The sequence below is a fragment of the Castanea sativa genome, chromosome 12 (assembly GCF_040712315.1).
Source record: "Castanea sativa cultivar Marrone di Chiusa Pesio chromosome 12, ASM4071231v1".
In the NCBI taxonomy this organism is placed as follows: Eukaryota; Viridiplantae; Streptophyta; class Magnoliopsida; order Fagales; family Fagaceae; genus Castanea; species Castanea sativa.
The window spans coordinates 50,328,784-50,341,243 of NC_134024.1; the positions used below are offsets into that span (position 1 = coordinate 50,328,784).

The 12,460-nt window shown below is 38.0% G+C and overlaps 1 protein-coding gene across 4 annotated transcripts in view; it reads right to left on the reverse strand.

Annotated features, from left to right (window-relative positions):
* Positions 1 to 12,460, reverse strand: part of LOC142619415 (uncharacterized) — a 39,851-nt gene that overhangs the window by 20,843 nt on the left and 6,548 nt on the right. For all 4 annotated transcript variants that reach the window (XM_075792510.1, XM_075792509.1, XM_075792512.1 and 1 more), the window contains 3 exons: positions 4,717 to 4,912; positions 2,901 to 3,158; positions 2,608 to 2,754 (listed from right to left, as the gene is read on the reverse strand). In XM_075792510.1, the coding sequence (XP_075648625.1) occupies positions 2,608 to 2,754; positions 2,901 to 3,158; positions 4,717 to 4,912 (601 nt within the window). The remainder of the gene's footprint in view (positions 1 to 2,607; positions 2,755 to 2,900; positions 3,159 to 4,716; positions 4,913 to 12,460) is intronic.

Below are 12,460 nucleotides of genomic sequence, written 5' to 3' on the forward strand. Positions count from 1 at the left end.
AATAAAATTGGAGAACTCCCGCATGGCATTAGTAAAAGAGGTTGAACCAGAACGCTTAGAAGGAAACCTAACCACGTTAAAGTCACCACCCACACACCATGGAACATTCCACCAACTATTCAAGCCAAATAATTCTTCCCATAAGAATCTTCTATCTCTCACATAATTAGGACCATAGATACCAGTAAACGCCCAAACAAACTGATCTGACACACTAATAGTGAAATTGTTGACCATTTCTTCCTTAATTGTCCAGTTGCTATGGATTTGTGGGCTATGAGTTTTGGGTTTATTTAGAGAATGCTGGTTTATGCCAAAGTTTGTTGTTGAGCTTCTTACTTGTTGGCAAGGTGGGCCTGGTCATCATCGTAATGGATATATATGGATTGTTGTTCCTCATTATTTGATGTGGTGTATTTGGAAGGAAAGAATAGTAGGTGTTTTGAAGATAGTGAGTGTTCTTTGCCTGATCTCAAGTTATTATTTTTTAGAACCTTATTGGACTGGCTATCAGTGTGGAAGAACCAGTCATTTTCTTCAATTTTGGATTTACTTAATTTATGTGATTTGTATTTGATCTATACACCTCTATATACTCCTAGTGTACTTGGGTGTCTCTTTTTTGATATCAATAAATCTATATTACTATAAAAAAAAAACATTTACAAACGACTGAAAGACATTGAAAGACCAATGAAAGGTGATCGCTTGTAAGTCAATATCAAAACATAACTTGTGAATTTAGAGTATAAGCTCTTTTATCAGTTTATGCAATTGCAATGCTTTCAAGGCACATCATGCAAAGCTTGTCAGCAAACTCCCATACGGGATAGCAGAATTCCCTAATTATGACTAATGAAAAGACAGAAAATAGACACCAGACAAAGAGCCTAGAACCTTTTCACGTAAAACCACTTTGTATTAAAACCTCTTCCTCTTAAGAAAGTAACCAATCAACACAATATGTCAAGAGTAGTTGGATACAAAAAATGCACTATTTCAATGGGGCACATGGCATGAGATAGCCCTTGCCTCAAAAGTTTTCCCCTCCTATGTTTGTCAAAGCCTCATGTTACAGCCACGCTTACCTCCCTCCCTCCACCAAAAATAGCCAAAAGAAAAGGTGATGAAATGTCACTTTAGCTTTTTGTTTATATGTGAGACACCAGCCAAAACATTGTATCTTATGCCTTTAACCCTTAAAGAACATAACAAGCAAGAGCCAGCTCAGCTCCCTAATCCCATAAAGCATGAAAAAAGTTAAACTACAGGACCGGCAGAAGTAGCTCACCACCTACTATTCCCCAGTAAGATTCATACAACCATCAAAGGTACCTCACTGGACAATATACCAAATAAAGTAACCACATCCTGTCCCCTAAGACAATTATCTAGAGAGAAGTCATCACCAGCCCATCTAATGCTTTTCCACAGCCAACAACATGCTAACTACAAATAGTGTCCAATACACTTTAGGCCTTGGAGACTAATCAGACCATTCAGATCCATAATAACCTCCACATGAGCAAATAGCAAGAGTGTAGGAAGAGAAATCACTGTGGCTCCTAATGATGCACGTGGCACTTTCCATGTTAATAGATTTTCCCCCATGGTGCAAATGGACTTGATAAAAGCCAATGAAATAAAGTACTGAAAAATATTGATTTATTCCTCCCGAATGACAGCTCGTTCCCTCAAATGTTCTTTGATTTCTTTAACTCTACTGGCCTGTTTGGATGGAGAGGGGAAGGAAGGGGAGTAGAGAGGAGTAGAGTAGAGTTGAATAAAAATAAGCTAATTTTGTGCTAAATCTACTCTACTCCCCCTCCTTCTCCCTCAATCCAAACGGACCATACAAGTTACACATCCAACATGATGGTATTGACTTCTTAGCTCTATGCTGGAAGCAGTATGGTTTCCTTCTTCAACCTTGAGGGATCATATGGCACTGACTCCAAATATGACCAATGAAGTAGCTAATCATCAGGATTCACATCATTCCTTCTACACATATAACGCTAGTCAACCATTAGAATCCCCGTATAATTGGATTGTCTCTGGTGAGAATCTTAAAGAACTTTGTTCCTTTATTTTTTTTTAAATTTTTTAATGCAAGTATTTATTACCTATCTAAAAAAGAGTCATCTGCTCTACAAGGAAAAAGTAAAGATGATGAATAGCTCTGATCAAGCCCCTCATGCAAAATGTCAAGAATCATGTGACTAACCACTCATGAAAAGCTAAATGCCTGTTTGAGTAGTAGCAAATAAAAATAAAAGAGAACTTCCACGGACTTCTCCTGTGCGAATTTTTTTTGTTTTTGGTTTTGTTTTAGGGTTATTTGCTTATGTACAGCTTTTTAAAACTTGCTTTTGCTAGGTAAAACTTTCAGCAAATCAGTAAAAAGCTCTTCCAAACGCACACTTCATATTAGCAATTCTTCATACTAGCAATTCAAAGAGATGACGACCCAATATATTTCAGTAATATAGCTCAGTCATATGAACAACTCCATCTGCTTTTATTTGTGGACATTATCAGCAGCAGACAACCTAAGATGCAGCAATAAAAATGCATGTGTCTTATATCAAGCATTGTTGTACTTACGTTGTCACCTTTAGCACCTCCTTCCAACATCAGATAGTACTTCAATGCAGAGTCATAATGCTCAAGACTCGTTAATGAGTCTGCAGCTTCGGCAATCAAATGAGCATGATCATTTACACTTCCCCGCTGCAAAATACTGAAGAGAACCTATAAATGCAAAAGATCTTCAGTGAAAAACATTATTATCTTTTAATCCCTTTTAATACGTCCTCAGAGTATGCCGTGGTAAGAGTATAAGTGATCACCTATGAACTAAGACCAAAAAAAGAAAGAAAAATACACATGCATCCAACCTCTGCCTTCTCCATATTTTTAAGGTTAACATGACAGATTCCTTCTTTTATTGTCAAATTCAAGGGCAGCTCTTTTCCTGAATAGCAGACCAGCTTTGCATGCTCAATAAGTTGGAGAGCTTTGTCATAAGAATTACTTTCCATGAATATGGAAGCTAGCAGATCAATCACACTTGCATCAGCTTCACGTGGATGACCTTTAACATAATCCTCAAGAATGCGGATAGAATGTTCAAGCTGACCACCTTTCTGGTACAACTGAATGAAAAGCAAGACAAAAACTAATATCAGCAGAACAGAAAACTTATGTCAGACTAATAAATGCCCTAAAAAAGGCATGAGATATGAGCAAAACTACCAAATCACAGTCACCTTCAAAAAAATGCTCGAAAAAACTCACTACTGCAAGGAAAAGCAGAGAAACATATTCAACTTTGTGAAACTCCAGAACCAAGGGCAATATATGCTTACAAATTTAATCAGTTCAATTATGAAAACATGAAATCCAAAATCTCACTGATGCTAAATTTAGAAGGGAACATGTAAACAACTGTTTCATTGATTATGTCTGTAAAGAAAACACAGAAGATGCACTTTTCCTATCTTGATTATGCAACATATTAGCCATGAATTTTTTCCTTGGGTTTGAAATTCTGTTAAGTTTGAGAAAAATCAATTTAATTCTTCCAATTGACTTCTCTTCATCTTCAAATGCCATACTCAATGAAGCTGCCCTCGTCACCTTGAAAATTGTAATAATAATATCCAACACTACCAACATAGAAAGATAGCAACCTTCTGTGTCAACAAGCCTCCCAGAGAAGGCCTCCTTCTCACTTAATCTATAAACTGAGGAAAAAAGTAATATATTGTCACACTGAGCCAATACCTAAATTGTTTTATATATATATATATATATATATTGATAAGTAAAAATAGAATGACTTCCTACGATAGACATCCAATCCAATAGTGTTTTAAAGAAGAAAAGTTATAAGTTGGCTATAGTCCTTTTAGAATCTTCAAAATGCCAATTTTTTCTCTCTCGCCAAATGCACCAGATCAAACAATGAGGGACAACCATCTAGATAACACCATTACAATGGTGACCAAATTTTCCTTGTCAACGTGCTAGGAACTCAACCAGTCATTGGCATTGCCCAGTATGTACCAATCAAAGTGAACACCATAGACCACAACTCAAAAACAATAGGACAATGTAATACAAGATGATCTACCAACTCTCCATTTTTTTTGCACATATAACACAAATCCAAAATCAACAACTTCCTCTACTGTAAATTATCAATAGTTAAAGTAGTTCCCAAAGCTGTAGTCCAAACAAAAAACGCAACTCTAGAAGGAGCCTTTCGCTTCCAAATACTTATCGAAGGGAAGGACTGAATACATACACCCAACAAAGCCTAATGATAACTGCTCACTTCAAAGCCACTACTCTTAGCAACCTCTTCTGGAATCACATACTCCTTGCTAATCAACCACTCACTACCAAGTTGCCTACAATCCTCCACCGCCTCCACGAAAAACATCCACAAAATCCAAGCCAACCACCTCATCCAATACATAAACACTTAGGGGTAAAAAGCAAATTTAAAAAAAAAGAAAAAAGTAAATAGATATGAAAAATAGCATTGGGAATATCCAAATATAGTATTTAAAGAAAAAAAGAGTCATTAATATCTATCAAAAAGCAAAAATAAAAAATAAAAAGTAAGACCACTGCAATTTATGGCATACAAGTGCATATTCAAATCAAATTCAAGAGGCCTTTTGAACACAAGGAAAAAGTTAAAACCTTTGCCCCTGTTTTTAATGCTTCAATGTTCTCAGGACTAAGTTGATATATTTGATCAAATGACTCTGCAGCTTTCTGATAATCTCCAAGCTCAACATGGAGTGATGCACGATGAAGTTTTAGAGTAACATCTTTAGGATCTGCCATTATTGCTTTAGAAAGGCAATAACTAGCTTGACCAATGTTTCCTTGTTCACTGCATTTGACAGAATGTCTATAATTAATAATCAATCCTTTCCTTTCATGCGTATAAAAGTAATGAGGTGAATAAACACAGACACAAAAAAAAATTGAACATGTCAAAAACTATGCTATCACTTGAAAATAGAACAAAGTATCCTCACTACATTGTTTACCAAAAAGAAATTTCTTACTAGGTAACTTACCATGTCCTAGAGTTACAACTCCTTACCTTAATGACAAACCAAGAAAAAAAAAACCGCTTAATTGAAGGAGGTTTTTAACTCCGCCTATATTTGTGCTTAGTATCATATATTTAGTTTGCAGCCAATCCCAAGCTTAATAAAAGAGAGGGCCATGATAAGTTGATGGCTAGCATAAATTAAGTCACTTTGTTATGAATATAACTGCTATAAATAAAAGCTAACACATTGCATTGGACCTCGGGTGTAGTGAAAAGTTGGCAAGAGTTAGCTAAGGTAAAATATATATATTGGACCAAGACTTGTTAAATAAGATAATATTAATGGATGTGGGATAATGATGCAGTTCATTTTTAAAGCTAACTATTTACTAGTGCTTATGTTGTATGATCTATAGTTCCTTTTACTTGTAACAGAAAGTTTGTTAGTTGATAAGATTGTTAGTGATAAGTGCAACAACCTATCGGTTAGTTAGAGAAGATTGTTAGGCTTTGGCCAATCACATGGTAGCCACATGGTGGGTTCTTGTAACTTACTCAGGAACTTGCCTATGTAACTATAAATAAGCAAGACTGCCCTCGTTGTAACTAGTTGAATTTGAATCCAAAAAAAATCTCTACCTATGAGGTATTATTCCAAGAGCGTGTTTCTTGAAGAGCTAGTTCATTCTTTCTTTTCACTAAGCAACTTGACTTTCCAAAGTAGCTTTCCTTTTCACCATTTTCCTCCATCAAATAATGCCTTGAGGAAGCCCATTTTAGCATTGTTATGGATACTGTTCCATTTCAGCCGGAATGGCTGGAAAATTTCATACCAACCTCTAAATCAAAATGAACCACCCCCTTGTTTCACCTTGGACTAAATTCCAGTTCCGGCATTCTGGTCTGTTACGGCCATTCTGGCCTATTTCGGTGAATTTCGGCCAGTAGAACACTGCTGGTATTGAACTATTGATAAATGCATAATTTTTTTTAATGTTTCGTCCTTCCCTCTTGGGCCTCCTTCATTTCTTCTCTTTTTTTCTTTTTTGGTTGTTCACCCATTTGTCTTCCAGTTTTTTCATTGTGCTTTATTATTTTGAGTTTTTGACTTTTGTATTTCATTTTTTTTTTGTTTTGTGAGCCACTCCACATGACTCACTTGGGAACTTGGGAAATAAAATTTTCAGCCTTTTGTATCTTCTTAGCCCCTCCACGTTATAATACTCTTTGGTCTTTATTTATTATAAGTAATAAAAATGTATATTCAAAAAACTACCTCATGCATAACGGCACAAGGCATACCAAATATTACAGAAAGAGAAATGAAAAAACAAAGAGAATACTAATTACAAAAGAAAAAACTAAGAAACATCGGGAGAGAATCACTAGAGGTGAGTCCCCAAGCCTTAGACCAGTTGAAAAGGGAGCCACTTAAAGAAGCAAGCAGCTGGTCGTCAGTGCTTTCCATGTCCTCAAATGTTCGCCAATTTCGCTTTCTCCAAATACACCATATTAAGCTCAACGAAACCAAATTCCAAATGCTAGATGAATGTTTTCCCAACCAATTCCACCAACCAAAAAGAGTATTTGCAATCAATCTTGGCAAGACCCATGAAGTCCCAAAAGATCTAAAAAATAAACTCCACAACCGATAAGCCTTTCCACAATGAAGTAGCAAATGATCCACCGTCTCCCCATTACAATGACACATAATGCACCAGTCAACAAAATCAAACTTTTTACCCCGCAGATTGTCACTTGTAAGAATCTTGTCCCAAATGGCGGTCCAAACAAATAAAGAAACACGCCGAGGAGCCTTAACCTTCCAAATACTTTTCCAAGGAAAGATAATGGGCAAGAGACGGGACCTTGAAGTTTATTATAAAACGAGCGGATATCAAAATCCTCATTCTTCATAAACTTCCATCTTATACGGTCTCCATTTTCAGTTAGAGGTAAATTATAGCCCAAAGTACGAATAAATTCATCCACAACACCCATCTCCCAATCATTTGGTCTTCGAATGAAATGAACATCCCAACTTCTCTATTCCTCTATCCCCAACTGCTCAAGAAAAGAGGCCACAGAGGCTGCTTTATTGGAAGCAATCCCAAACACAGCCAAAAAGGGCAGTTGGAGTGGTGAATCCCCACACCATTGATCTATCCAAAACTTTACTCTATCCCCCTCCCCTACCTCAAACTAAATATTTTTGCTGAAAACCTCCCAACCCATTTGGATACTTCTCCACAATATTGGGATGTTCCATGGTGTTACATAAGGAATTTCAACATCATTCGCTTCCCAAGTGAACGATTGGGTGGATTGCATCTTACTCCGGCCATGGAGAATTTTTCTGAATTGATTGAGAAGCTTAATTTAATAGACTTACCGTTGGAGGGAGGAGTTATACTTGGTCTAATGGTTCAAATCAACCTTTGATGTCTAGGATAGATAGAGCTCTGGTATCTCATGATTGGGAGGACCACTACCTGGATGTGTTCTAGTAGGTTTTACCTCACCCTGTTTCAGACCACTTTCCTATTCTAGTGGAGGTAGGGGGGATAATGAAGGAGAGTCCTTTTAGGTTTGAGAATATGCGGTTAAGGATGGATGGATTCACAGATAGGGTTCATTCTTGGTGGAATCGATATTCTTTCTTAGGTACTCCTAGTTATGTGCTTGCCAAGAAGTTGAAAGCTCTAAAAGGAGACATTATTCAGTGGAACCGTAGCGAGTTTGGAAATGTAGGTCGTCAAAAGAAAGAATTATTGGAGGGCCTTGAAATAATTAGATGCTAAGGATGGAGATTTTGGCCTTTCTGAAGTGGAGATAAGTGTGAGGGATGTGGTGAGATCTCAAATAGAGAACCTTCTTTCTTTGGAAGAAATCTCATGAAGACAAAAATCGAGGATGCTTTGCATTAAGGAAGGAGACAACAATACTAAATTCTTCCACAAGGTAGCTAATTCTCGGAGAAGGTATTTTTTTTTATAGGTAATAAGAGGATTATTAAACAAACTAAAAACTAAAGAAAGCAAATACAAGGTGTTTATGATGGTGAACACAAAGAAATGCAACAAACAAACAAACAGCCACAAACAACAAGGAAAAACTTAAAAAGCACTACTAAGAGAGGAAATAAATTACAAGATAGTAGAACAATCCTAGAAGCCACAACACCTAGACCAATCAAATAAGGTCTTCTGGCATTGGGCTTGTAATTGAACTAAAGATTTCTCCGTATCCTCAAAAGAGCGCTGGTTTCTTTCTGTCCAAACAATCCACATCAAATAGCCAGGAACCATATTTCATATGTCTGAATTAAATTTTCCTAGCCAATAGCTCCAAAAATACACCAAGCTTTCTACAGAGCATGACATGACCAATTGGATCCCAAAGATTTGATACATGCATACCCACAGTGAGTGAGCTACAGGGCAATGGAGGAGGAGATGATCCACAGTTTCCTCATTACGCTGCACATACAACATCGATTCACCCAAATTCGCTCCCTAAGCATAAGATTATTTAATGTAAGAATCTGCCCATGAACCGCTGTCCACACAAAAAATGCCACCCTCTTAGGAATCTTAACTTTCCAAATACCCTTCCATGGAAAATTGGAGGCAGATACACCCCGAATGTTATTGTAATAGGACCGAATATCGAACTTGCCATTCCCATTGAGACACCAATGAGAAGTGTCACTCCCAACACCCCTAGGGATTCGAGATTGAATGAATTCAAGGAAAGAGAAGGCAGCCTCTAATTCCCTTTCATGAAAATCCCTATAAAATCTCACATTTCAAATTCTATCATTGCCACCATCCCGGTAGCATAATACATCAGAAATGCAAGCATCCTTGTCATTAGAACACACATACAACAAAGGATAGAGCATTTTAAGTGTGTTTTCTCCAACTCACTTATCATGCCAAAAAAGAATACGAGTGCCATCACCCACCACTAGGGCCATATGATTGGAGAAACTCTCCCATCCATCATGAATGCCACTCCATAGACCACATTCGTGGGCCCTTCTACATGCTTTAGTAGTCCACCCCCCTTGACCCTCTCCATATTTAGTTGCAATAACCCTTCTCCAAAGATGAGTGCCTTCTCTTCCAAACCTCCATAACCATTTCCCTAACGAGGATTCATTAAAATGCACTAACTTCTTGATCCCCAAACCACCCAGATCTAACGGTAGACATACCTTCTCCCAAGCCACCAAAGGGTACTTGAAACACTCTTCTAAAAAACCCCATAAAAAATTTCTCAAAATACGCTCCAACCTATCAGCCACAGCTATAGGGATGACAAATAAGGATAGATAGTACGTAAGAAGACTAGAAAGAGTACTCTTCAACAGAGTAAGTCTACCCCCCTTTGATAAATAAACATGCTTCCAACTTGAGAGTTTCTTCTCCATCCTCTCCAAGATAGGATTCTAGACAGATGCTGTTTTGTATGAAGTACCCAACGACATTCCCAAATATTTCATAGGTAGACTACCCACCTTACAACGAAGTATGGTTGCCAAAGCATCTATATTTCCAACCTCCCCAACTAGAACAATCTCACACTTCCCCGCATTTACTTTCAACCCAGTAAATGCTTGGAAGCATGTCAAAGCCAGCCTAATAGACAACAATTGATCTCTAGAAGCATCACAAAACAAGATGGTATCATCTGCAAACAGCAAGTGTGAAATGCGTACCCCTATAGAGTTAACTAGCCCCCACGTGAAAACCACGAAGCAGACCACACTCCTCAGTTTTCTTCAAAATCCTACTTAGTACTTCCATAATTAAAAGGAAAAGAAGAGGGGACAGCAGATCACCTTGTCTCAACCCACGGGAGCTTCCAAAAAAGCCTACCGGAGAACCATTCACAATAATAGAGAAGCGAACAGTGGTTATGCAGGCCTTAACCCACCTCCACCATTTCACCCCAAAACCCATCCTACCCAACAAATAGAATAATGCATCCCAATTCACATGATCATAGGCTTTCTCAATGTCCAATTTACAAACCACTCCTGGGGCATGACTCTTCAATCTGCTATCTATGCACTCATTAGCAATAAGCACTGAATCCAATATTTGTCTCCCACCAATAAAAGAATTTTGGGACTCAGAGATGAGACTATCTAGCACAACCCTCAATCTATTTGCCAACACCTAAGACAACAGCTTATACACATTCCCTACCAAGCTAATAGGCTGAAAATCCTTAACATCAATACATTATTTTTCTTGGGAATAAGAGAGAGAAATGAGGCATTTAAGGACCTTTCAAACATTGAATACCTATGAAAGTGCTCAAAAAAAGCCATGACAACCACCTCCACCACACTCCAACATTTTTGAAAAAAAACCATGGTGAAGCCATCTGGCCCAGAAGCTTTATCCCCCTCCATCTCCATCAAAACCTGGAAACCTCTTCTTTAGAGAGCTACCTCTCCAAAGACAACCTTTTATCCTCTCCAATACAAGCAAAATCCAGTCCATCCACAATTGAATACACCTACCTGTCTCTGTGTAGAGATTTTGATAGAACTGAACCACCTGAGATTGAACAGTAGATCCGTCCTCATATAAGATACCATCTACCTCGATGCTTCTAATGTGATTAGCTCTTCTATGAGAATTCGCTAATCTATGAAAGAACCGAGTATTGTTATCTCCCTCCTTCACATACAGAGCACGAGACTTTTGTCTCCAAAACGTCTCTTCTAAAGCAGCTAATGCTGCGATATCACCTTTAACCTGTGTTTGGCGGGCTTGCTCTGCATTTGAGAGGCCCAAAAGTTCTTCCTTATCATCTAGACCCATTAATTCAGATAGCAAACACCTCTTCCTAAAAGCCAAATCTCCAAATTCCTCCTTATTCCACTTCTTGAGGTCTTCTTTAAGAGCATTTAATTTTTGAGCTAGAACTGAACTTGGGGAGCCAAAGAGCTATAACCCTCCCACCATTGTTTACTCTCTCAACAAAGCCCTCAACTTTGAGCCATATGTTCTCAAACTTAAAAGCACAGTGACCCCTACCAACTCCACCAGCTTTCACTAAAAGCAGACGATGGTCAGAAATAACACAAGGGAGCACCCTTTGAGACACATTCCTGAAATAATCCACCCAATCCATAGGTACCAGAGTCCTATCAATACGGGACATAGCTTGAAAGAGATAAAAGCTCCACATCCTGATGGTTTCTTTATGGCCTTTTACCACCATTGTTGGAGAGTTGTGGAAAGTAATGTTTTAGTTGTGTTTGAAGAGTTTTATCAGCATAGTAAGTTTGAAAAATCTCTTAGAACAACATTCATAGCTTTAATCCCCAAGAAGAATGGTGCCTCCAATATTTGAGATTTCAGACCTACTAGCTTGGTGGGAAGTGTGTACAAGATCTTGGCTAAGGTTTTGGCAAATCGCTTAAAAAAGGTTTTGGATCAACTGATATCTGAGTCTCAGAATAGTTTTGTGTGTGATAAATAGATACTTGATTCAATTCTTATTGTTAATGAGTGTGTTGATAGCCAGGTGAAGAGTAAGATTCCGAGGGTTATTTGTAAGCTAGATATTGAGAAAGCCTATGATCATGTGAATTGGGAGGCTCTTTTAGATTTGCTAAAGAGAATGGAATTTGGGGTGAAGTGGTGTAGGTGGATTAGTACTTGTATATCTATAGTTTAGTTTTCTGTCTTGGTTAATGGGTCTTTAGCTGACTTTTTTGGAAGCTTGAGGAGACTGAGACAAGGGAACCTGCTATCTCCTATGTTGTTTTGGTTATGATGGAGGTTTTCAGTAGGATGATGAAAAGAGTTGAAGGTGCTGGTTTACTTCATGGTTTTAGGGCTGATGGTAGGTAGGGTAGAGGGGAATGTGTATTGCATCTTTTGTTTGCGGATGATATGATTCTGTTTTGTAAGGTAGATGTGGAGCAGATTTACATGTTCGGATGCTACTACTTTGTTTCCAGGCTGTGACAGGATTAAAGGTTAATGTTTTGAAGAGTGAGATGGTTCCCATTGGGGAGGTTCATAATGTCCATGCCTTGATGGAAATTTTGGTTTGTAGGATTGAGTCTTTAACTATGTCCTATCTTGGTATGCCATTGGGGGCTTCCCACAAGTCCCCTACTATTTGGAATCTTATCTTGGAGAATATAGAGTGTAAGTTGGCTGGGTAGAAGAAGCTGTATTTGTCAAAAAGTGAACGACTGACGTTGCTTAAGAATATGTTATCTAACCTTAAGGTGACAAGGCCTTGAATCGCCCAAGGTTAGAGGTGCCAAAAAGGCACTTGCCAAAGTGAAGCAAGGCACTAGCTTATGTTTTTTTTTTTTAGAAGGAAATCAAACAAAAATCCCCA